Source organism: Belonocnema kinseyi, chromosome 5 (genome assembly GCF_010883055.1).
Source record: "Belonocnema kinseyi isolate 2016_QV_RU_SX_M_011 chromosome 5, B_treatae_v1, whole genome shotgun sequence".
Lineage (NCBI taxonomy): Eukaryota > Metazoa > Arthropoda > Insecta > Hymenoptera > Cynipidae > Belonocnema > Belonocnema kinseyi.
The window spans coordinates 144,026,644-144,052,929 of record NC_046661.1 but is presented as its reverse complement, the minus strand read 5'-3'; the positions used below and the strand labels follow the sequence as shown (position 1 = coordinate 144,052,929).

At 29.3% G+C, this 26,286-nt stretch overlaps 1 protein-coding gene across 6 annotated transcripts in view; it reads left to right on the top strand.

Moving 5' to 3' along the window:
* Positions 1-26,286, top strand: part of LOC117173353 — a 136,213-nt gene that overhangs the window by 101,999 nt on the left and 7,928 nt on the right. For 3 of the 6 annotated variants that reach the window (XM_033361858.1, XM_033361855.1, XM_033361859.1), the window contains 5 exons: positions 10,326-10,646; positions 14,034-14,410; positions 17,181-17,444; positions 19,249-21,005; positions 23,703-24,678. In XM_033361858.1, the coding sequence (XP_033217749.1) occupies positions 10,326-10,646; positions 14,034-14,410; positions 17,181-17,444; positions 19,249-21,005; positions 23,703-24,678 (3,695 nt within the window). The remainder of the gene's footprint in view (positions 1-10,325; positions 10,647-14,033; positions 14,411-17,180; positions 17,445-19,248; positions 21,006-23,702; positions 24,679-26,286) is intronic. The other 3 variants (XM_033361860.1, XM_033361856.1, XM_033361857.1) reach the window with 2 other exon arrangements.

Sequence of the window (26,286 nt, the reverse complement as noted above, 5' to 3'; positions counted from 1 at the left end):
CAGTAGCACATTGTTCATATAAGAAGAGAAGTTTTTTGTCGCTCACGACTCGTTCTAAGAAGATCGCGTTCGATAGGGTCTCGACAGGGTTCCGAACTTTAAAGTATTTTTTGATTATCCCGATCACATTTTCCAGCTAAAATAATCAACGTTCTGCCTAGACAAATCGTAGAAGCATAAAAATATTTTCATCTAGAGAGGGAAGTAAGTGTTTTTGTCTAGCTCGATGTTTTCAGAACAGGCTATACGATGAGGGCTAAGCAGGCCCTCGTCGTATAGCTCGTTCGGAAAACATCGCGCTCAACAAAAAACTGCTTGCCTCCCTAAATGAATAATATTATTCATTAAAATGACAAAGATCGTAAAGTCAAGAAAATAAAGACCCTTAAAAACTGAATTCGATACAGGGATAAATTAAGCAGAGAGGAAAAGAAAGATGGTAGATTGAAAGTCGAGTAGAGCAGAGCTGAGCAAATTTGTGGCAAAATTAAATGGAAGAGTCCAAGGGGTGGGAGATTGCTGCTGAGTTGGAAGCGAACGAGCTAATTAGCGTCTTGATTTACTTAATCCCAATTAATGCCTCTGCTACCTGCAAACCGTTTTCTGTGTGCACACGGGGCGCAGACAGGTGTGCTCGGATTTAGAGTAGTGCTAGTGCGCTTTAGCAAATAACGAATTATGTACGTACTGTTACACACTACACCGTCCCACACATTTCCTCCTCTCGACTTGCACCGAAATCCCCGTAACTTCTGTAATTGCCTAAGCAAGCGAAAATGCTCTCTAAAAATGTTTACTCCTCTTGACATTTTATCTTTCTGGGTTGCCACTTAAGACTAGGAATATAATGGAGGAATGTGATGAAAAGATATTTTGATTCTTTTGTAAGCTCTTGGTCTATAACTTAAAGTCAGGGTTCGAATCCTCAAGATTAAAGTTTTTCTTTTCAATTAAAAATATTGGAATTGAAGCGAGAATTGCATTCTTATGTAAAGTAAAATGGAATCAGGGATATAAATATTTTGATGAATAGGGAAATTGGTTTGGTAATTTATGGAGCACTGATTGAATTTGTAGAATCGAGTGGGTACTCGGTTGATCGACGTATAATTTGCCACGATGCGTTTTATAGGAAACCCCCTGGATACGCGAGAAAGTGAGCGAGTGAGTGAGTAAGCGATCGGCCCCTAGCCCTAATTGACAGATGTTATTTGCACAAGCAAACCATAATACCAGCACAGCAATCAGTCCTAGAGTAGCATAACGATCCTGTGTTTACACTGTCCTTCCCGCTCGTCAGGCGCGCTATCTTCAAAGCGATTCATTTTTATTAATTTTATTTGCCACGCCGATAAACAAAGCCTACAAAGTCAAAGCAAGCTAAATTCATTCTTGAAAGGCTTGTCAAATTACAGAAAAAGTTCGTCAAAGTTAAAACAAATATTTTCAATTAATAACTGATAAGTTTTTTTTTTTCGGAAGAGAATGTTAGGATCGGAAAATGGAAGTTGTTTGCCTTTAATTTTTACTTCCGAGGGAAAGATGGGAAATTCATAAATAAATAGAAAATGACCTAATTCATGACTTGATTAATTAACGATCGAGCTAATTAAAAGGTCTTGCCAATCTCTTACAAGAAGATGATCAGAGTTTGAAGATTTTTTATATAATATTTTAAACCCCCTTATTTTAATACAAAATTTTCTTGAATTTTCAATGATTTAAATTTCGTCAGTTTAATTTCTAACTGTTAAAAATGGAAGAAAATTTAATTTTCATCAGAAAATTGATGAACATTCAAATTCTAACAGTTTAATTTAAAAATGTTAAAAATTGAAGAAAAATTTTTATTTGGTTTCCAGCCGTTTAAAATTCAATTTTCTACGATTTTCATCAGTTTATACATCATTAGAAAATTTAACAAAAAGTGCATTTTTAACAGTTAATTGTTTAAAGGGTTAATCTTCAAATTTCAACAGTTCAATTTTCATCAGAAACTTGAAGAAAATTAAAAATGCAATTTTCAGCTGTTTAAAATCAAATTTTCTTTGTTTTTCATCAGTTTTTATGTCATCAGAAAATTGGAGAAAATTGGATTTTCAACAGTTAAATTTTTAAAAGGCTAATCTTCAATCATCAACAGTTCAATTTTTATCAGGAAATTAAGAGAAATTGAAGAAAATGTTAATTTTCAGCTGAATAAATGCAATTTTCTTCGAATTTCATCAGCTCATCATTTATCATCAGAAAATTGAATAAAATTAAAAATTGAATTTTCAACAGTTCAGTTTTCATCCGAAAATTTAAGAATATATAAAATTTAATTTTCAGCTTTATAAATTCAATTTTCTTGGATTTTCATCAGTTCATATTTCTGAAATTGAAAGTTGAATTTTCAACAATTAAAAGGTTAAAGTTTTCATCCGAAATTTAAATAAAATTGAAAATTAAAATTTTCAACTGTTTAATTGTTAAAAGGTTTAATCTCTAATATTTCAAAATTGAATTTTTAAAAGTTAAAAATTCAAGTTTTTCCATTTTCAACAGTTGGAAAATCAACATTTAAAAACAAAAGAAATTTTAAAACTGAATTTTTAAGACTTAAATTTAAAAAAGTTTATTCTTCAAAAGTTGAAAATTTAAGAAAATTAAACCTTTAACTCTGAAATTTATTTTTCACCATTTTAATTCTGAGAACTATAATTTTCTTCAATTTTCAATACATAGCTTAATTTTCAACATTTGAAAATTGAAGAAAAATGAAAATTGAATCTTCAGCTGTTTTAAATTTTCTATTTCTTCAATTTTCGAAAGTATAATTTTCAACAGTTACATTTTTTAAATGTCAATTTTCTACAGTAAAAGTTGGAAAATCAACATATGAAACTAGAAGAAAATTTAAACGTGAATTTTCAACAGTTTAATCTTTAACTGTTGAAAATTCAATTTTTTTCAATTTTCAACATTTCAATTTTCAGCAGATGAAAATTAAATCAACTGTTTCATATTCTTCCTTTTTTAACAGTTGAGCTTTCAATAGTTAGAAATTCAACATCATAAAAATGCTATATTATCATAATTTTGCATGAGAATATATTAAAAATAAACTTGTCAATCCATTCAAAATTTTTAATTTAAATTAAAATTTTTTTCGAAAATGGGTCGCCATTTATAAATACTATTTTAGCAAATTAATATTCATCCAATTGACTCTCAGTCGAGAATTTATGAGATTAAAAAAAATCCAACTCTAATCATCTCCTTGTTAGCCTTTCTGATTTGATTTTATTTATTTATATAAAGAACGATCTTTTTTTTTTTCAAATTTGAATGAGAGCTTTGTTTAAGCAAGTGAAATTCGTAAGCTGGGGTAATTGGCGTTAATTAGGAGTTAGGTCGAGTAAGACCCAAGATTAGTCCGCTTTCGTCGATTCAGAAACCCTCTCAACTCTCGGTTATACGGACATAAAATATTCCCTTTGTTATTTCCTTCGAGCTATTCTATAAACGAGCATAATGTAAACCGACGAAACAAAGAGATGAAGGGAAAAGTCCTGTGGTTGAATCCTATTAGAAACACGCCTTTGTGATATTTTACAGTTCTGAAAAATAAATTTCCGCATTCGTCATAATCCCTGATAAATTATTTTCTTATCTAAAATCATTTCCTATCATTTTTATTGGCACTAATTGCTCTCATTTTTTATTCGATTTTAAGTAAAATAAATACATAATAGGGAAAAAAGAATTTAGGGAATGTGCCTGCCTGTTGTTCCTCCATGAAATAGAGCAAAAAGTATTGATAACATATTTTATTATTCAAGTTTTTGGTTTTAGACTGTGCTAGAAAAATGGAAATAGAAAATAAGTAGTGATAATCAGAGGAGGTAGAAACAGGTTCTGAAGAGGTCGTGAAAAAGATGATAGGTAAAGGATATAACTGGAGATGAAAAGGGAAAAAGGATGGCGAGGGTACACTGAGCAAGTGGGGAAAGAGAATAATTACTGAGGGACTCCTGGTTAACTAATTAAGGATAGCCAATTAAAAACTTCTCGCTCATCGTGCATGCAAAGTGCCGTTGCTCCCCAGGCCAATAGGAAAACACAGAAACGAAAATTTGTTCACGCTTGAAAAATTCAGAGACTTTATATAACGAGGGGCAGAATATTGTTTGTTCACATTTCATCACATACATATATAACCCATCAATTTATCTTTCATCAATTTCCCAAATTTATTTGTTCGAATCCCTCTACAAGAGTCTATCTTTGGCTTTGAAATTATTTTTCATTTTTCTACGATAGAATTATGAAATTGTCAAATAATGGAATTTGAATTTTTTATTTCTTTTGTGAAATTGACATCAGGTAAATCTCTAGTGAAATAAATTAGGTACAATATTTTGTACTTGATGGGCAATTTGCACAAATGATGATCGAGTGAAACGAAATATATTGCTTTAGGTTAATTGCTTCACCCTGAATCGAACGCAACATCCATTGCGAAATTCGACAATGATTGACACCTTGTCCCCTGTGATCAGAACCATAGGAATATTAATCTGTCAAATTGGATTAATCGATGACAAAATTAACGATAAAATTATGAAATTCTTGAGCTCTGGTAAACCTGGATTTGAAACAAAGGCGAGCGTTTGAAAGATATACGAACGGAAGAAAAATCCGGATCCTACTAATTGAGCTAGTCCTGAGAAAAAATTTTAAAAGTTTCGCGTTAAATGTAGACCATAAAAAAAGGACTCTGGATGGAAATTTTACTTTATCTACAGTCACAAATTTTTCAGATTATCTCAATTTACTCTAATTATATCAGAATTGATTATTTCATGTTTTTTTTAGTTTCCATTATAAGAAAAATCTTGGGCAATTTTTTTCTCCGAGATTTTTTTCGATGAAAATCATTTTCTCAATTTCTTTAAAAAAAATGGATTTATCATGTTGTTTTCGCTTATTACTCATTTGTCTAAGAACATGGGATTTTAGGAAATAATTATCGTTTCTATGTGAGGAATCTTTCATAAGAATTATAATTTGGATTTAGAAGAAATTAATTTTTTAAAATCTCTCTTTCTAATCAGAGTTCTTTTCTAAATTATTATATAAATTATTCTTTGCGAATTCTTTTTTGTTTTGTGTGTTTAGATAAAAATTCAATTACTTCGTTAAACTCTTGTTAAAAATCAATTTTTTGGTTGAAGATTCGTCATTTAATTTTAAAATTCACCTTTGGTTGAAAATGTAACTATTTCTTAAAAATAAATTTTTAAACTAAAAATTTAATAGTTCCAGTAAAAAATTTAACTATTTTGATGGAAATTGGTTGTTTTTGTTTTTTGGGTTGAGAATTAGATTTTTACAAAAAAACTAACCAGTCTATTTTTGGTTGAATGTATCTTTTGGGGATTAAAATTCAACTATTTAGTTAAAAATTGATATTTCTTATTTACAAACTAAACTAGTTATTTGAAAATTGATCAGCTTTTGTATAAAATTTGCTTTTTTTTTTGTAGAAAATTAATTTTAATGGTTAAAAATTCTTTTTTATTTTTTCTATAAAATCCAATTATTTCAGTTAAAGATTCACCAATTTAGTTGAAAATTCATCACTTTGGTTGATAATTAATTCCTTCAATTGGAATTTTGAATGCCTATTTTTGATTGAAAATTGATATTTTCTTGTTCAAACTTCAACAATTTGGTGGAAAATTGGTCTTTTTTAATAAAAAATGGAGCTATTTCGTTGGAAAAACCAAAGTTTTTTTCTTTGAAATTTAATCTTCTTGATTAAGCATTCTTTTTTCTTTATCAAGTTAATCTTCTGGTTTAAGCATTCTTTTTTCGGTTAAAAATTTAAGTATTCCAGTTCAATATTTAGTTGCGGATAAAATTATTTGTTTGAAAGTTAAACTATTGTTAAACAAAATTTTTTTGGTTGAATGTTGATCGTTTTAATTAAAAATTCATTTCTTTGGTTGAAAAATGAGCGCTGTTATTGAAAAGTTGTGTTTTATTTGGATGTTTTTTGGTTGAAATTCATTTATTTATTTTTTTAAATTGAAAATGTAACTATTATTCCTGTTGAATATTCCATAATTTTAGTTAATAGTGTATCTCTTTAGTTAAACATTCATTTTTTGACTAACAATTACACTGTTAAATTTTTTGTTGAAAAATGATCTCTTCTAGTTGGAAATTTATATTTTTGTGTAGAAATTAATCTTCTTGGTTGAAAATTTATCCCTGGTCAAACATTTAATTATTGCAGTTAAATTTTTACAGTTTTATTCGAAAATTCGTCAATTTCTTTGAAAATGTAACTATTTTAAAAAAATGTTTGTTGAAAGCAATTTTTTAAAACTCAAAATTAACTTATTCAAATTGAAAATTCCACAGCTGTAGTTTGGTTTCAAATTAGTTTTTTAAGTAAAAATGTTCTCTTCAATTTTCAGTTCAATATCACTGTTTTTTTTTTTCTTCAAAATTGAAGTGTTTGGTTGAAAAATTGTGTCCTTCAATTAAAAATTTTAGTTTAAAAATCAACTATTCCAGTTGAAGATTCATAATTTTTTTTTGAAAATTCGTCACTTTGTTTGAAATTTTAACTATTTGGTTGAACATCCGTTTTTTTGTCGTTGAAAATTAATTTTTTCAACTGAAAACTTAACTGTTACATTTTTTTTAAACATCTATATTTTTCATGGAAAATTTAAGTATTTGTTACAAAATTCACTTAATTTGCAATTTTTTGCTTTGTTGCGTTAAATGATGTTTGAAATGAACCTCATGAATTGAAATAAATGTTGGCGTTATATGAATATTGGTTTATATCTCGTGAATTGCAGATTTAGATTGCGATAAGACGAAAGTGAAGCAATATATATTCATGCAAAGTCTTTTTTCTACCATGAAAATGCGAAAGATATTAATAAAATTCGCAATATCCATTTCATCTCCATGAATTTTTCATACAACCTGCTTGCGATTCAGGTGATTTTAATATCACTTTGCGAGTAGTTATACTGCAATTGGCTCCGATAGCATCGGTCAGACTTTTTTCGTTGAAACCTCTACTTTCTCTTTATTTGATCTTAATCTCCTGTCTGATTTGCGGTGACACTACAATTATTTTTTAACCCTACTCAATACAATTAATAAAATAGGGTGTCTAACCCACCTAGAAAACCCTCAATTGTCAGGGACTTTTTATATATACCGAGAAAAACCTGGAAGTCTATTTTTTTTAAATTTCAATATAAAATTTAATAACCGAGAATCTTCATTTGTCCATTTAGCTTTATATTACTGTATTGAACTGTTTTTTTTTTAATTTGATTTTTTGGTTCGAAATACATTTTTTTAAATGATAATTTAACTATTCAGTTTTTGGTTGAAAATTGACTGTTTTTATATAAATTCCCAATTAATATTTTAGAATGAAAATTTAATTACTTTCTTAAAAGTAAAAATATTTCGTTAAAAATTAATTTTCTCTGGTTGAAGACTCTTAATTTTAATTGAAAATTCATTTCTTTGGTTGAAAAATGAGTTATTTTGTTGAAAATTCGTTCCCTTTTTGGTTAAAATTAATTTTTTTTTTAATTGAAAGTAGAACTGTTTCAGTTGAATATTCCATAGTTTTAGTTGTGAATTAATCTTTTTGGTTGAAATTATTCATTTTAGTTAAAAATTCGTCTTTGTGGTTTAAAATCCAACCATTCTAGTGAAAAAATTAATCGCTTTAGTTGAAATTTCATCACATTGATTGAAAATGTAACTATTTTGTAGTAAATTAGTTAATATTAGTTAATGGTGGAAATTAAGTTTTGTTCAATGTGCATCTTTTCGGTTTAAAATTAATATTCTTGTTTAAAAATTAATCTTTTTGTTTAAAAATTCAAGTTTTACAGTTGAATATTCATCTTTATGGTTTAAAATTCATCTATTTCAGTTGAATATTCATAGTTTTAGTTGAAAATTCATTAGTTTGGTTGAAATTTTTTTTTTTTTTTGGTAGAAATTTTTTTTCCAATGAAAAATAAATAGTTGAAAATTAAACTATTTGATTGAGATTTCGTGTCTTTTGTTGAGAAATTAATCTTGTTTGAAAATTCATATTTTTTGTTGGCAATTAAACTACTTGGTTCAAAGTTAAACTCTTTCGTTAAAAATTTATATTTTTGTTTTAAAATTCATCTATTTTAGAAGATGTATCATTTTTGTTTAAAAGTTGTGTTTTTTTGTGAAAAATTAATTCTTTTAACTAAAAATTAAACAATTCCATTTTTGGTCAAAAATTAGTCTTTTGTAGTTAAAAATGCAACTATTTAGTTGGGACTCGATCTTTTTAGTGGATAATTTAACTATTTGGTTAAGGTCTCATGCATTTGATTGAAAAAATCGTTTTGTTTGGTAGAAAATTAATCTTATTGGTTAAAAATTTAACTGGTTTGATAATTAATCATCCATCTTGTTAAAAACGTAATAGTTTTACTTTTAAAATTAGGAATTTCAAGTGGTTTAAATGGAATTTAATATAGTGCCCGGATCAATTTTACCCAAATAATTATCCAAATAAAATTCATCTTTTTCAGTTGAAAATTCAACTTATGTTGAAAATTTGTCTTTTTTATTTGAAAATTTCGTGTTTGGTTTGAAAATGTAACTATTTATTTATTTTTTTAAGATTCATCATTTTAATTACAAATTCATCTTTTTTCTTTAAAATTCAACTATTTTAGTTGAAGATGACTCATTTTAGTTGAAAATTCATCAATTAGGTTAAAAATTAATTTTTAAACTGAAAATTGAACTATTGAATTTTTAATTCAAAATTAATTTTTTTAGTTAACAATTTAATTATAGGGTTAAAAATTGGTATTACTTAGTTGAAAATTTAACTATTTTGCTAAAAATGTAACTATTTCAGTTAAAAATTCATCGTTTTTGTTGAAAATTCATCATTTGAATCGAAAATTAATTTTTTAAACTGAAAATTTAACTATTGTATTTTTATCAAAAATTTAACTTCTTTGTTGAAATTTTCTTTTTCCTTGGTTAAAAATCCATTGTTTTCACTGAGTTTTCATTATTCAAATCATTTATGTCAATTTGGAAAATTTATTTCTACTTTACCTACAGTCGTAAGGCATTTAAGTGTGCTTATTAGGTTTTATTTTTATTTAAAAAATGAACTACGTGGAAAGTTAAACTCATTTATTAAAAATTAATTCTTTTTTCTTACATCATTCGTCATGATAATTGAAAATTCATCTATGGTTGAAAATGCAACTACATTTTTGAAAATCATCCTTTTTAACAAAAAAATATAACAATTCAAGTAGAAAATTGAACTGTTTTGCTGAAAATATGTTATTTTTTAAGAATTACATTTTTAACAGAAAAGTTGTCCATTCTATTTTTGGTCGGAAATTCATATTTTTTAGATGAAAAATCAAATATTAGGTTTAAAATTGATAGTTTTTATTTAGCAATTAAACTAGTTGTTCGAAAATTTATCTACTTTGTAAAAAATTCTTGTTTTTTTTTTGTAGAAAATTAATCTTTATAGTTGAAAATTCATTAATTAGGTTGAAAATTAATTTTTTTAGCTAAAAATTCAATTATAGGGTTGAAAATTGATCTATTTCATTGAAAATTCAAGTATTTTGTCTAAAAATGGTCTTTTTAGGGGGAAAATTTATCTTCTTTTTTGAAAATTCATCTTTTTAGTTGAAAATTGATCTTTTTAGTTGAAAATTGATCTATTGAACTATTGGGCTGAGTATTCTTTTTTTTAAAAGATTTTGACGTGGTTTAAATTGAATTTAATATAGATACCTAAATATGCACTGAATTTTAAATATAAGAAGATACAATAAAAGTCGGTTTGAATTATTATTAAAATTCATGGACTAGAGACAAATTCAAGAAATGATTAATTATGTTCTTCTTATTATTTCATAACATAATTAATCGGTCATGCTAATATCTTTAGGAATATCTTGTAATTAAATTTGTCAAGGCTGTCTAAAATCTAAATTAAACGTTTTAATTGAATCTATCGGAACTGCAAAAAAATACATTATCTATAAGTAACTCGCCAAATGTGTCCATATTCCGTGTCAGTTGCTCCGTATTTGAAAAAAATATACCTGGAGCTTAGGGTTACCTGGAAAATCCCAGGAAAAATTGTCAGGGAATTTTTTGTTCAAGATTTGAGTAGACGTCCTGCTAGAAGTTTCTATTTGAAATTTTGAATATTTTTTTCAGGACTTTTCTGATTGGAGAGTTGTTTTATTTTGCAGAAGGTGGTACGAGACAGTTGGGAGCTCACAGCTGCGCGATTTGTCAGAGCACTGTTGAAGGTGGAAATCAAAGTCGACCACTTTCGAGAAGTCAGGCTTCTCAATATGGATTAAAGGAAGAACAGGTCGCACCTGGTGCTCGTGTTTGCAACACCTGCAGGTGCAAGGCTGTGCGAGGACGTTACATCACGTGTCCTCTTCCTGGCTGTCCAAATCTGAACAATGCCAATACCAAGAACAGAGTGAAAAGACTCCGGGCGCTGCCTGTCAAGTGGCTCGAACTCCCACCCGAAATTCGGGAACCCGTCATCAAAGAATTTCGTAAGTTTTGCCTGATGGCCAGGAATTTTAATGACCGGGAATTCAATTAAAGAACTGAGAATTTTATTCATTTAAAATGTAAGTTCACGCAGAACGGGAGTTTTTTTTTTTAAGAATTCAAACTGGGGTTTGGAAGAAAGGAGTTTGAACAAATCTGATCCAAATCAAATTCGTCACAATTTAAAAATTCCTTATTCCAAATTTTAGAAAAAGAGAGTAGAGGTATTATTTAAAAAAAGGAAATATTTGTGAATTAGAATATACATTTTTTACATTTTGCGTTTGGAATTTAACTTTATTTTATTGAAAATTTAAATAGTTGCGGTTAAAAACTAAACTCTTTTGTTAAAAATTAATTTTTTCTTTGAAGATTTATCGTTTTAATTGAAAATTCATCTCTTTTGAAACAAAGTTTAACTACTTTGTTGATAATCAATTTTTCAACTATCAACTATTCCAGTAGGAAATTTAACTATTTTTCTGAAAATTCAAATTTTTTTGTATTAAGAATTAGATGTTGAATGGAAAATTCAACTATTCTATTTTTGATAATTTTAGATGTTATTGGTTTTGGTTTTTTTTTTTTATTGTTTCTTTATTGATATTTTATCTTTTTTCTATGAAAATTAAACTATTTGGTTGAAAATTGATACTTTTTTTATTTTAAACATTAAACTATTTTTGTTTGAAGATTTGTGGAAAGTTCGTCTTTTTTTGTAGAAAATTAATCCTACTGGTTGAAGAGTCATCATTTTAGTCGAAAATATTAATCAGTTTGGTTGAAAGTTAAATATTTTAACTGAAAATTTAACCGTTCTACTTTGGGTGAAAAGTAGCCTTTTTTAGTTCAAAATTTTATAATTTGTATGTAAATTTGTCTTTTTTAATTGAAAATTCATTCAGTTTGTTGAAAACTCACGTCTATTTTTTTCACAAAAAAAAATTTGTGGTTTAAAAAATAAATTCTTTTGTTAAAAATTAATTTTTTTGTTGGAAGATTTGTCATTTTAATTGTAAATTAATCTCTTTTTGAAAATGTAACTTCCTTGTGCAAAATCAATTTTTCAACTAAAAATGTAACTATTCCAGTAGATAATTTAAGTATTTTTCTAAAAATACGATCTTTTTTTTTTTTGGTTAAGAACTAGATTTTGTAAGGAAGATTCAACTGTTCTATTTTTGGTTAAAATTGTATCTTATTTGGATGAAAATGCAACTATTAGGTTGAAAATTATTATATTTTATTTAAAAATTAAACTATTTTTGTTTGAAGATTTGTGTGATTTTGTGAAAAATTCGTCTTTTTTTAATACAAAATCAATCTTACTGGTTGAAAATTCATCAGTTTATTCGAAAATATTAATCAGTTTGGTTGAAAGTTAAATTTTTTAACTGAAAATTTAACCGTTCTACTTTGGGTGAAAAGTAGACTTTTTCTAGTTCAAAATTTATATCGTTGAAAATTCACGTATTTTGTTTTAAAAAAAATTTGTTGGTTGAAAATAAATTCTTTTGTAAAAAACTATTAAAAATTTATTTCTTTGGTTGAAAAATGAGCTACTTTATTAAACATTTGTTTTTGTTTTTTAATAGAAAATGGTTTTTTAAACTGAAAATTTTACCGTTCCATTTTGAATAAAAAATTGACCTTTTCTAGTTCAAAATTTAATAACTGGTATATAAAAAGACCGGGAAAACCCGGAAAATGACAGTGAATTTGTTTTTTGACCGGGGATTTAACAAAATTTGCAAAATAAAAATGTTGTCCAATTTTGATTTTAACCGTTTTTTAAATAATATTTTAAATTTAAAGAATTTTTAAATGGAGTTTTAAAGGCTTAAAAATTAAAAATTAGAAGGGTTTAAAATCCAAGATTTTGTATAAAAAACATTTTTAGTTGATCAACTGCGAATATAAATAAATTCATGATTTTAAAAATTGAATTTTACTTCAAGAATGAAAAATTTAATAATAATTGACTGTACAAAAAGATTCCGCAATATATTTATAATCAAAGGTTTGTATTAATTTTCAAATATAATTTCAGTTTAAAATATTCCATTTTTAAACCATTCAATTTGAAAATTTTCAAATTAGAAAAAGAACAATTGCGCAATATTTAGAAATATCTGACTGTTCATTTAAAATCAGTACATATTTATAAATTAAATATTGAAATTCAAACAAGAAAACTCTTCGAACGTTGCAAGTTTTATTTTTTCTGATAAAAAAAAATTAATTTGTAAGCCAAATTATTGAAGAAATATTTATAAGTTTTCAACAAATTCCAAATTAATTTAAAATGATTTCAAATAATTTAAATGACGTGTCTACGTGTACCGACAAAATCTAGCTATTCGTGCTGAAATTTCGGTGCTTTTGAGGAAATATTTAAAAATATTTAGAAAGATTCACAAAATGATTAAAAATCAATATGGAAAATTTTAAGGAAATTTGTTCAATTTGGCAGGATTAAAAAAAAAGTTTCTTAAAAATTTGAATTTTTTTTAAATGATGCATTTTATGGATTCAAAATAGTTTGAAAAGTGTTCAGTTTATCAAAAAAATGGAATCAATTTTTAATGTTTCCAGATTAAAATTGCTTAAAATGATATTTTGAAATTTTTAAAATGTATTGAATAATTTTGAAATTGAAATTTTGAAACCGAATCTGAATCTTTGAACTCTATAATTTATAAAAGTTTTGCATTTGAATTCAACATTTTTAAACCAAAAAACTTTTAACCTTCAGTCTTATTCCTTAAAGGGCACACTTTTGTAAAATTACATAAAAAGCGTACTGGGTTTTAAACACCCAGAGGTATTCAAACGTTTGCTGTGCTGACGGTATTGGATAGTTTTTTACAAGAAAATCAATTAATGATGTTTAATCTATCTAAAAAATGCCTTCTTTCACTCTAAAATTCATAACTTTTTAAGTTTTTGATAATCTTCAATTCAATGAAAAATGAAACACCGTACTTTACGAAATTAGAATATTTTATCGATCTTAAACTGCGTATAAAAATTATAAAAATCAAAACGATGTGAAAATGACATAGAAAAATTAGGGTTTCATGTCATTTGTTAATCTGGCGCCATATGTTCCATTTCCTTGAATTTAGTACGTTTTGTTAAAGCGCAAATAAATCTCTGGGTGTTTTACACCCAGTATGCCCTTCAAGGTTTAAAAGTTTAAAATGTAAGAGTTCCACTTTGACTCCCTCTAATTTGCAGCTCAGTTTTTATTACTTAAATGGAAAAATGTTTGGCTCTAGAATTTGAATATAGTATTAATTTGATGGACCGTGAAAAGTGTTCGAGAGCCGGAAAAAAGCCGGGATGCGCCCGGATCAGGAATTCTAATAAATGATTTTGAATTTCAGAGATACCTAACAATGCAACCAAGTGCTGTTCGACCTGTTTCAATCGGATATCGCGACGCCTGGCGCCTCATTTGTCCGGTGGAGCCGACGCTTCCGAGGAGGGTAACGATTCCGCGATCGGACAGTGGACCGAGGAGGAACTCGAGCAACTCAGAAGGGCGCTTCGCGAGCATGGGACAAATTGGCCCAAGGTCTCGGAACAAATTCCGGAAAAGACGAACCATCAGTGCAAAAGCTACTATTTTACCTATCGAAGAAAGCACGCTCTCGACCAGGTGGTCGCTGAGTATTATCAGTCTCTCGGCGAAGAGCGTAGGCCTTGTCTCACCGACGAAGAGGAAAGTGGCAGCAGCACTAGTAGTTGCGACGAAATTGCTGTAAGTTTACCCAAATTTATTTATTATTCATTTACAAATTTTACCTGGAAAACCTGGAAATTTCGGGGTTTTTTTTTTTTTTTTTTTTTTTTTTTTTAAATAGGGTGGCGACCTGACCGAGAATTTACTTCTGAAGGTAGCAAACTTCAGGCCTTCATTATTTAAATAATTTTGGTCAATTGAGAAAAGTCTTCACCTAGAACGGGAATTTTTGTTAAAGAATTAAAAATGGGATTTTAAAAAGAAAGGAGTTTAAAGATCCCTATTGCGAAATTTATAAAAAGAAAGTAATTCAAGTAATTTTTTTAGCAGAAGTATAGTATTTCGAAGAGGAAAGAATTCTGAATTAAAATATAATTTTTTTTTTTACATTTTTCGTTTGGAATTTACCTTTTTTTTTGTTCTTGAAAATTCAACTACTTGCGTTTAAAAGCGAAACTATTTTGTTAAAAATTAATTTTGTTTGAAGCTTTAAAATTTTTATTCAAAATTCATCTCTTTAAAAATGTAACTATTTTGTTGAAAATCAATTTTTCATCTAAAAATTTTACTATTAATAGTAGAAAATTGAATTATTTGTCTGAAAATACAATTTTTTGGTTAAAAATTGGTTTTTTAACGAAAAATTCAACTATATGGTTGAAAATTAATATTTTTATTTAAAAATTAAACTATTTTTTTTTAATTCATGTAATTTGTGGAAATTTCGTCTTTTTGTAGAAAATTAATTTTATTTGTTGAAAATTCATCTTTTTGGTAGGTATAAAATTCAAATATTCTAGTTCAAGATTTATAATTTTAATTGAAAATTCATCAGTTTGGTTGAATGTTAATTTTTGTCAACTGAAAATGTAAGCGTTCCATTTTGGGTGAAAAAATTGATCTTTTCTAGTTCAAATTTAAACAATTGCGTTAAAAAGTCAAGTATTCCAGTTAAATATTCATAATTTTAATTGAAAATTCATCTTTCAGGTTAGAAATAAATTTACTTGGTTGAAAAATAAATTATTTTGTTAAAAATTATTCTTTTTTATTCAAGATTTATAATTTTAATTATAAATTAATTTTTCTGGTTGAAAAATTAGAAATTTTATTGAACATTTGTTTCTTTTTTGGTTGAAACACATTTTTTTCTTAAACTGAAAATGAAAATAATATTTCAGTTAAATATTTCACAATTTTAGGTAAAAATGGTTTTTTTTTTGGTGAAACATTCTTTTTTTTATTCAATTTTTGTTGAAAAATGTTTGAAAATTAAACTATTTTAGTTGAAGATTCATAATTTTAGTTAAAAAATCATAATTTCCAGTTGAAAAATGAGCTATTTTATTGCACATTTGTTTCTTTTTTGGGTGAAAATAATTTGTTTCTTAAACTGAAAATACTATTCCAGTTAAATATTCTATAATTTTAGGTACAATTTTTTTTTTTTTTTGTTAAACATTCTTTTTTCAATTTTTGTTGAAAAATGGTTGAAAATTGAACTATTTTAGTTGAAGATTCATAACTTTGATTAAAAATTCATTCTGGTATTCTAGTTGAAAATTTATAATTTTTTTTGACAATAAATTTGTTTTTTAACTAAAAATTTAACTTTCATTTTCTGTTGAAAAATACTTTTTTTCAATTCAAAATTAAACTATTTGGTTGAAAATCCACATATTTGGTGAAAAATTCATTTTTTTGTAGATATTTTTTTTTCGCAAGTTAATCTTTTTGACCGAAGATTTAATTATTACATTTTTATTTGGTAACTGTTTTTTTTTCTTTAGTTAAATATTCAACTGTATTTTTGAAAATTTGCCTATTTCTTAGATGAAAATTCAACTTTTTCGTTAAAAATTTATTTATTTGTTGAAAAATTGACGCTTCCGGTAAAAACTTAATTTTTTGTTTAAAAAAATTTTAATTTATTTATTCCAGTTAAGTTTTATTATTTTAGTTGAAAATTAATCACTGGTTGAAAATTTCTGTATTTTGTAGAAAAATGGACGCTTTGTTAAAAAATTATTTCTTTTTGTTTTAAAATTAATCTTCTTGTTTGAAAATTAATCCTTTTGATTTAAAATTCATTTATTCCGGTTTGAAAATTCATTATTTTAGTTGAAAATTCATCACTTTGGTTAAAAATTTGCCTTTTTTTTGTATAAAATTAATTCTCTTATAACTGAAAATTTAATTTTGGTTGAAAGTGAAACTTTTGTTAAAAATTGATCTTTTTCGTTTAAATATCATATAATCGAGTTGAAGCTGCATAATTTTAGTTAAAAATTCTTCGACTGAAATTTTTTGTTTGCAAAATTAATTTTTTTCACCATAAATTGAATTATCACATTTTTGGTTGAAAACTGATTTTTTTCAGTTCGAAATTCAACTTTTTCTTTAAAAAATCATTTATTTTGTTTAAAAATCATATTTTTTGGTAGATAATTATTCTTCATGGATGAAATTTTAATTATTTCGTTAAAAAATTTATCTGTCAAATCTTTCCGAATTAAACATTTTAACTGAATCCTTAAAAAACTGAAGGAAAAAAAACATTCATAATAAACTCGTGAAACAGTATGCATATTCCGAGTCTGTTGTTTAAAAAATTGAAAAATATTTGAATGGCTCTATGTACTGTGGAAAATTATGCCTAGGCAAAGCTTTTAAGATACCTGGAAAAAAGCTGGAATTGTCAGGGAATTATTTTCTCAGATTTGCGCAGACATACACCCTGGTTGGTCCAAGTGAAAGGATTTTCAAGATGTTGCAATAATTTTTTCAGCAGGTTCACGATTCGAGTGATACGGCGAGTGCAGGAAGTCCGGCAAACACGATCTCAAGCACGACTCCAGCAGCGACAGCTTCCTCAACAACTGCCGGTCTGACAGTTTCCTTTTCTCAAGCGACAGATCAAAAAGGCGGCGAGAAAGTCTCGGCGGATATCTCGGTTGTTTCTCTGGGACCCACCTCGACTATGACCACTCAACCTTTGCCATCGAGCGCACCTCCGAGTAGCAATCGGGAAGATTACGACAGTTCTGCCACGGTAAGACCAACTTGACTTTTTCCTCCAATCAATTTTAGGGCCTGGTACTTTAATTACGTAACGGAATATTCCCTGACTAATTTTTCGTTTTCCCTTGATCGTTAATCCTCAAATGGTACACTGGTGCGAATTTGCACCTGAAGTTTGTTTGTTTTGTTGATATTTACGCAAACATAGCTGCAGCGGATTAACTCCACATATATTAAATATTATATATGTTAAATATGTGTGATATATGCTGTGATATATGTGTGATATTCGCACTAGTGTGTCTTTTAATACTTTTAACATTGAATCTTTTATAAATGGAATAAAAAACAGTATTTCAGATGCAAATTTCACTCAAGACAGAACTTAAGTGGTATCTAAATTGTTGAACCTTCAAAAAGAAAGACGAATTTTCTCTAGAAAAATTGAATTTTCAGACAAAAAATATGATTTTTCAGCAAATAATTAATTTTTCACCAAACTCATGCATTTTTATCCCACAAACATGACATTTCAATTAATAAAGATTAATTTTCTAACAAAATAGTTCAACTTTCAACCAAAGAGATGAGTTTTTAACTAAAAATATAAATCTTAAAAAAAAAAGATTTTTTAACTAAATGTTATTCAAAAAAATCTTTCAAACAAAATACTTGAACGCTGAAGCAAAGAATAATAATTTTTAACCAAAAAGTTGCATTTTCATATAAAAAAATGAAACTTCTACTAAAAGAGATGAGTTTTTGAATTAGAAAGATGAATTTCAAATGTCCAATTTTCTGTTAAGAAACATTTTAGCTGACTTTTCACGATTAAAATATGAATGTTTAAATAAAAAATAAGTTTCTACGAAAAAAATTGAAAATTTCAATCCAAATATGCGAACTTTCAAACAGAAAAAATTAGGTTTTAACCAAATTGTTGAATTCTCTATAAAATAGATGCATTTCTATTTAAGAAAGATTAATTTCTTTTAAACAGAAGAATTTTTATTAAAAAGGACAAATTTTTTTTAAGTTAAACTTTCTTCCAGAAAACATTTTCAGTTAATTTTTCAACATCAAAATACAAATTTTAAACAAAATAGTTTAATTTTCAACCAAACAGTTGCATTTCCATCCAAAAAAGCTGTAATTTCTGTTAAAGCAGTTGAATTTTTAATAAAAAAGCAATTCCAAAAGGATATTTCAATTTTCATCCAGAAAAGATTTTAATTCTCTTTTCAACACATTAAATATTGAATTTAAACAAGAAATAAATTTGCTACGAAATAACAATTCAGCAGTATTATCAATCAAAAAAGTATAACTTTTCAATAAAATTCTTGAATTTGCCACCAAACAGTTGTATTGTTATTCAAGAAAGTTGTAATTTCTGCTAAAGCAGTTAAATTTTAAAACAAAAAAAAGACAGGTGTTCAAAAACAGATTTGAATTTTCATTGTAAAAGGTTTCAATTGACTTTCCAACATAAGAATATGAATGTTAAACATAAGTTTAATAGTCTCCGAAGAGTTGAATCAAAAAAAAAAAGTATTTTTCAACCAGTTGAAATTGCAATCAAAAAGGATATCTCTTTAAGAAAATTGTTAAATTTTCAATAAAATAGTAAAATTTATAATTAAAAAGATAATCTTGAGGAGAGAGTTTTTGCTAATTTGCAAAAAATGCCTTCCTCTCTTCACATTACGTAATTTAAGTACAGTCCCTTATTTATCTGGTGGAATGAATAGTATTGATGAATGTCTGAAATGGAATTAATGAAAATTTCGTCGATTTGAGAGGGCCATCTGATAGAGACTCGGTGCTTGTTCCAGGAGACGGCGGACGAAGGTCAGGGAGGTGCCGACGTGGACAACAGTGTCGTGTTAACCGTGACAACCACCAGCAGTTCAAATACTTCGGGAGTAGCTCAGCATCAGCAGTCCCAGCAACAGCAGCCAAGACAACAGCAACAACAATCTCAGCAGCAGCAGCAACAACAACAACAACAACCTCCGCCCAGTCATTCTCCCTCGACGACGAGCAACACGAATCCGCTCACTGTCAAGGATCTGATGTTGGGCGTAATCGAAATGCAACTCAAGAGAAACCCGAATAGTCCCGCGAATACTGGCAGCTCCTCCGTTCCCATCAGTTCCGGCACACCCACCATTTCCAGTATCCTGAACACGGACCACCGGAACGACATCACCTTTGTCCGGGAGTACAAACACTCGGCGAATATTCCCCAGGCGACGCCGAATCGGGAATCAAGTCTGGCCACTCTCTCGGTCGTTTCTAGTCCTCATCACGGGCACAGATCCGTGCCCAGTCCTCAGCAAATCGGTCAAATGCAAGCGACCATCACCCCCTGTCCGCCCTCAGCACCCAGCCAAGGCCCACCCTCCTCGGATCTACTGCCGAAGGAGGGCCTGGTCGTGATGCAGGTTCAACAGGCGCTGCGCGAAACCGAGGGAACTCTGGATCTCAGCATCAAGAAGCCTCGCCAGGACTACAGTAACTCACTCCAGCCGCCTCACAAACCCGTGGGTCCTCTCTATCGACCCGAGCCGCCACCCGGCGCCTACTATCATCCTCACTCGCACTCGGAACAGGGCCGCGGTGCAAAAAGTCCCCTCTACGTCTCCTCGCCGCGACCTCAGGCGCCTCTCACTCCGAAAATGCTGCCCAAGGTTGCAGCACCGCCTCATCCGAAGCTCTCGCCGAAACTCAGCACGATGGGCAGCGCACACAAGGGCGGATCAATCACTCATGGAACGCCAGTCTCGGGCGCGAGGTACGAGGGTCTTCTGCGAATGACACCGCCGGGCAGTGTCAGTGTCTCGAATCCGAGTCAAGGTGGTCCCAAGGAGACGGGATCCATTACCCAGGGCACGCCAGTGCATCCCTTCGTCGTGGACAAGCGAGCGCCCATGTACGACTATCATCGCTCGATCCGACACTCGCCCGTCTCGACGGGCAACGTCGTCCCCCAGGGACAGAATCCTGGCGTCGTGGTGACGCCGAGCAATCAATACAACTCCTATCCAGCGAGACCGCCGCCGAGCTACACGATAGAGCAGCAGCTGTCGTCGCGACAAATTATCATGAATGACTACATCACGAGTCAGCAGATGCACGCGCGCGGACGGGGAACAACGAGCACGTCGGCGGAGGCGCCGGTCAAGAATGAGCCGCCCTCGACTCTCTATTATGCGGGGACTCCACCGCCGCCGCAGACGCACACTCAGCCGCGACAGGGAGTCATACAGAGGCACAATACTCAGAAGCCGATTCTCTATCAGCCCTCGGGGGCGCTTGATGCTTTCGCGAGTCTGGTGGATGTGGCGGCCCAGCAGCCGAGTTTGCCGGTGCCGCATCCCCATGTGCATCCGGCGACGAGCTCGAGTGGCCACGAGGGCTTGGGCAAGACTATGGCCGACAGACTTATGGCGGATCGTTATGTGGATAATAATCGGGCCTTCCGGGAGCAAGAGATGAGAATCCAGGAACAGCATCATCGGTTGGCGGCTATACAGCAGGAACACAGAATGGCGGCTGCGCATCATCAACAGCAGAGGGATCGGGAGAGGTGAGATACATATTTTACAGTTTTTTCTTTTTCTTTTTTTTTTTTTTTTATTATTTTAACTATTTACATTAGTGTTTTTTTTTTTTTTTTTTTTTTTTTTTTTTTTTTGCAACGGACCGGAAAATGATCAGGGAAAATTGAATTTAAAAAACTGAAAATTTACTTCAGACCGTAGCGAAATTTAATTGATTAATTTTTAACTAATAATATAAATTTAAAAAAAAAAATGGAGTAGTTACAGCTTCAGCTAAATGAAATTAATTTGCAGCTAAAAAGAAACGAGTTTTTAGTCAAAGAAATTAATTTCGCAAACACGAGTTTTCAGTTAAATTAATTAATTTTCAACTAAAAAAAAAATACATTTTCAAATAAAAACGTGAATAGTTCAATTTGCAGTTATAAAAGTCAATTTTAAACCAAACAAGAAAAAAAAAACAACAAAACGAGTTTTCAGCCAAATTAATTAATTTTCAACCAAAAATATATAATCTCAAGCAAAAATAAAATAGTTCCAGCTTCAGCTTAAAAAATTAATTAATTTTCAACTAAAAAAGAAACGATTTTTTAGCCAAAGAAATTAATTTTTAATCATGGTGATGATTTTTCAACCAATAATATGAATTTTTGACCATACAATGGAATTTTTCAAAACAAAAAAAAAACGAATTTTTAACCAAATATTTTTTCGATTAAAGAAATGAATTCTTGACAAAAGAATTCAATTTCAAACGCAAAAATATGAATTTTCTGACAAAAAAGATACAGTTTCAATAAAATATGTAAATTTTCAACTAAAAAAGTTAAATTTACAAACAAAAATTAGAATAGTTCAATTGGCAATTGGAAAAGTACATTAAAACAAATTAGTTTTTCAGCTAAGTTAAGTAATTTTCAACTAAAAAAGATCAACTTTCAAGCAAAAATGAAATAGTTACAGCTTCAGATAAAAAAAAAAAATTTTTAATCATAATGATGAATGTTTAACCAAAAATAAAAAATTTTGATCATACAAAGAAATTTTTAATCCAAAAGATAATCTTTCTATAAAAAATAAAACGAATTTTTAACTAAATATTTTTTCAACTAAAGAAATGAATTCTTAACAAAAGAATTCGAATTTTAAAACTAAAAAGATCAAGTTTCTAACAAAAAAGATAAAACATGTACATTTTCAAATAAAAAAGATAAATTTGGAATATTATTTAGTATATTTAAAAAAGAAACGAGTTTTCAACAAAATTAATTAATTTCTAACCAAAAATATATACTTTCAATCAAAAACGAAATAGTTACAGCTGCAAATTTAAAAAAATTAATTTTCAACTAAAAAGAAACGAGTTTTTAACCAAAGAAATTAATTTTCTAATCATAATAATGAATTTTCAATCAAAAATAAGAATTTTTGACCATAAAAAGAAATTTTTAATCCAAAAGATAAGTTTTTTTATAAAAAATAAAAAGAATTTTTTACTAAATATTTTTTCAACTAAAAAAATGAATTCTTAACAAAAGAATTCGAATTTTAAACCCAAAATTATAAATTTTCTTACAAAAAAGATCAAATATGTAAATTTTCAACTAAAAAACATAAATTTACAAACAAAAACTTGAATAGTTCAATTTGCAGTTAGAAAAGTATATTTAAAAAAGAAATACCAAAAAAATGAGTTTTTGACAAAATTAATTAATTTTCAATCAAGAATATATACTTTCAATCAAAAAAAAAAAATAGTTAAAGCTTCAGCTAAAAAAATTAATTTTCAACTTAAAATAAATGAGTTTTTAGTCAAAGAAATGAATTTTTAATTATAGTGATGAAGTTCCAACAAAAAATATGAATTTTTGACCATACAGTGGAATTATTAATCCAAAAAATGAATTTTTCAACAAAAAAACCGAATTTTTAACTAATTATTTTTTGTTTCGACTAAAGAAATGAATTCTTAACAGCTGAATTCCTAATTTAAACCCAAAAAGATGATTTTTCTAAGAAAAAGGATAAAATATATAAATTTTCAACTAAAAAAGATAAATTGACAAAGCAAAGCTTGAATAATTCAATTTGCAGTTAGAAAAGTAACTTGTAAACAAAACAAAAAAAACGAGTTCAGCAAAATTAATTATTTATCAACTAAAAATATATACTTTCAATAAAAAGCGAAATAGTTACAGCTTCAGCTAAATAAAATTAATTTTCTACTAAAAAGAAACGGAGTTTTAGCCAAAGAAATTAATTTTTAATCATAGTGATGAATTTTGAATAAAAAATATGAATTTTTGACCATAGAATGGAACTTTTAACCCAAAATTCATACTGCAAACTTCATACTAGCCAGAATCTCTCACTTTGCTTCCTAGTTGCATAATACATGTGTTTCTGATTTTTTAAATACAAAGGAATTACAAGCATCAATTTGTGGGAAGAAACCTTTTCCAGTGGGCAAAAAAAATTAAGGTGTCCTAGAGACGTCTTTGGGAAATCCCTAAGACGTCTTTTATAACATGTCTTTTGGTCATCCTGAGGATGCTCTTAAAACGTCTTTATGTCATCTTTAGGACATTGGACGTCTCAGATACGTTAATTGGCCTGACATAGGACGTCCTAGGAACGTCCCAAGGACGTTCTTGGGATTTTCATAGTTTTGTGTCCACTGGGGTTTTTAATAATCTCTAATAATATAAAAATTTCTTGAATAGGGAAAGAGACCTGGCTCATTTGCGCGAGAAGGAAGAACAAAGAGCGCAACGCGAGAAGGAAATGCAACACGAACATCGTATGGCTATCCAGCAGCAGCAGCAACAACAGCAGCAGCAACAACAACAGCAGCAGCATCAGCAGCAGCAGCACCATCTCCAACGAGAGAAAGAGATGCAACAAGAGCACAGACTTGCCCAGCACGTTCAGCAGAGAGAAAAAGAGATGCAGCATGTCGAGCATCGTCTCTCTGTCCAACAACAGCAACAGCAGCGGGAGAAAGAAATCCAGCACAGTGATCACCGATTTTCAGTGCATCAGCAGCGCGAAAAGGAGATGCATCAAATGGCAGCTGCTCAGCGGGAGAAGGAACACCAGGAGCATCGGATGGCTGTTCAGCAGCGCGAGAAGGAGATCCAACAGCAGCAGCAGCAGCAGGAGCACAGACTCGCGGTTCAGCAGCAGCGCGAGAAGGAAATGCAGCAGCAGCATGCCGAGCATCGGATTGCCGAGCATCGAATTGCGGCTCAGCAGCACCGGGATCGGGAACTCGCTCATCTGCATCAGCAGCAGCAGCTGCAGCAGCAGATGCAGCATCAGCAGAGATTCGAGGCCGAGAGACGTCACATTGTGCATGCAATCTACAGGGATCAGCACCAGCAGCATCTGGAGAGGGAGCCTTCCCGGGTGATGGGATCCGGATTTCCTCAGTCCTCGAGACATCAGCAACCGCAGCAGCAGCAGCAGCAGCAGCAGCAACAACAACAGCAGCAGCAGCAGCAGCAGCAACCTTCATCGAGGCAAAATCAGCAGCAGACTGGAAGCCAACAGTCTGGCGATGGTTCGTCTACTCTCACTGCCGCAAGTCTCATCGATGCCATCATCACGCATCAGATCAATCAGAGTACTAATGATAATTCGGCTGGTACTCCATCCTCGAATAATCAACCTACGAGGCCCGGTGATCGTCTCTTTCAGGTATGAGTCATACTCTTGTTTATATCAGGATTATTTTGTTGGGTTCTACGAAGAATAGGCTATCTTTTCGTTACCGCTAAAAATTGGGCTAACTTGATTTTTTATGAAATTTAGTAAACACGTAGAAGTGTTAAAATAAATAAAAAACTTTGAAGATTTCTTGTCTTGAAAGCTATAGGAGCCTAAATTACATTACACACTGGTGATATAAAATGCCGGAGTTTTGAATTCGTTGGAAATGTTTCGAAAAATAATAGGTTATTTATTCCGCCAGGAAACTTAGCTAAATGAAGTTAGCCTAATTCTTAAGGGGAACGAAAAGGTAGCCTATTTTTCGTAAAAGCCAACGATTGGTTGGTTACGTATCCCTTAGGTAAAATCCGATTTTACTGAGATAATGAATCAACAATTAAAATAGAAAAGTGATTTTCAGAATAAGTGTTGAAATGTGCCTAATTGCATTTTATGTGATGGTTAATCCGGGTATTATTACATTTTTAAACTGAGAAGGTAGATTTTTAACCGAAAATGGAATAGTTTAAAAATGATTTTAAAAGATAAAAAAAACGAATTTTTTACCAAATGGTTGATTCTTTTACTAAATTATTAAACTTTCAAGGAGATTAATTTTTTAAATAATATATAATTTTTTAACAAAATAGTTTAATTTTAACCCATTTTTTTATCAAAAGTAAAAAAAAACAGGTAAATTTCCAATGACCGAAGTAACTTTTCGATAAAAAAAAAAGAATTTTCAAAAAAGCAGTTCAAATTCCAACCAGAGTGATGAATTTTCAACTAAAATTTTGCATCGCTAATCAAAAAATGCATTTTTGAGAAAGTTCAGATTGAAAACATAGTTGATAAATTTTTTATCAACAAGATCAATTTTTAAAGAAAACGATTAATTTTAAGAATTCTCAACCAAAAAGTTGAATTTTGAACTAAAAACATAATTTTTTAAATGAAAAATTAATCTACTACCAAAAAGATGAATTTTAAATAAAATTGTAGAATTATCAACCAAAAAGTAGAGTTCTTAAGAAAGAATATTTTTTCTTGATTTTAAAGAAATTGGTTTAACTTTAAAACCTAGTTGTTAAATTTTTAACCAAAAACATGAATTTTTGAGCCAAATAATTAGTTTTTAACAACAAAAAAAGCGAATTTTTAGCAAAATTCAAGAATTCTCAATCAAAAAGTTGAGTTTTAAACTGAAAAAACTGAATTTTTAAACAAAAATTTAATTTACTACCAAAAAGACGAATTTTTAACGAAATTCAAGAATTTTCAGCCAAAAAGTTGAATTTTCAACTAAAAAAGATGCATTTTTAAACAGCAAGTTAATTTATAGTCAAAAAGACGATTTTTTAACAAAATTTTAGAATTCTCAACCAAAAAGTTGAATTTTCAACAAAAAAGATCTATCTTTGAATCAAAAAATTAATTTTCGAATGAAAAAAGCGAATTTTTAACCAAATTTACGAATTCTCAACCAAAAAGTTGAATTTTCAATAAAAAACATGAATTTTTTTAACAAAAAGATTAATTTACTATAAAAAAAGAACGAATTTTCAATTAAATTTTAGAATTCTCAACCAAACATTT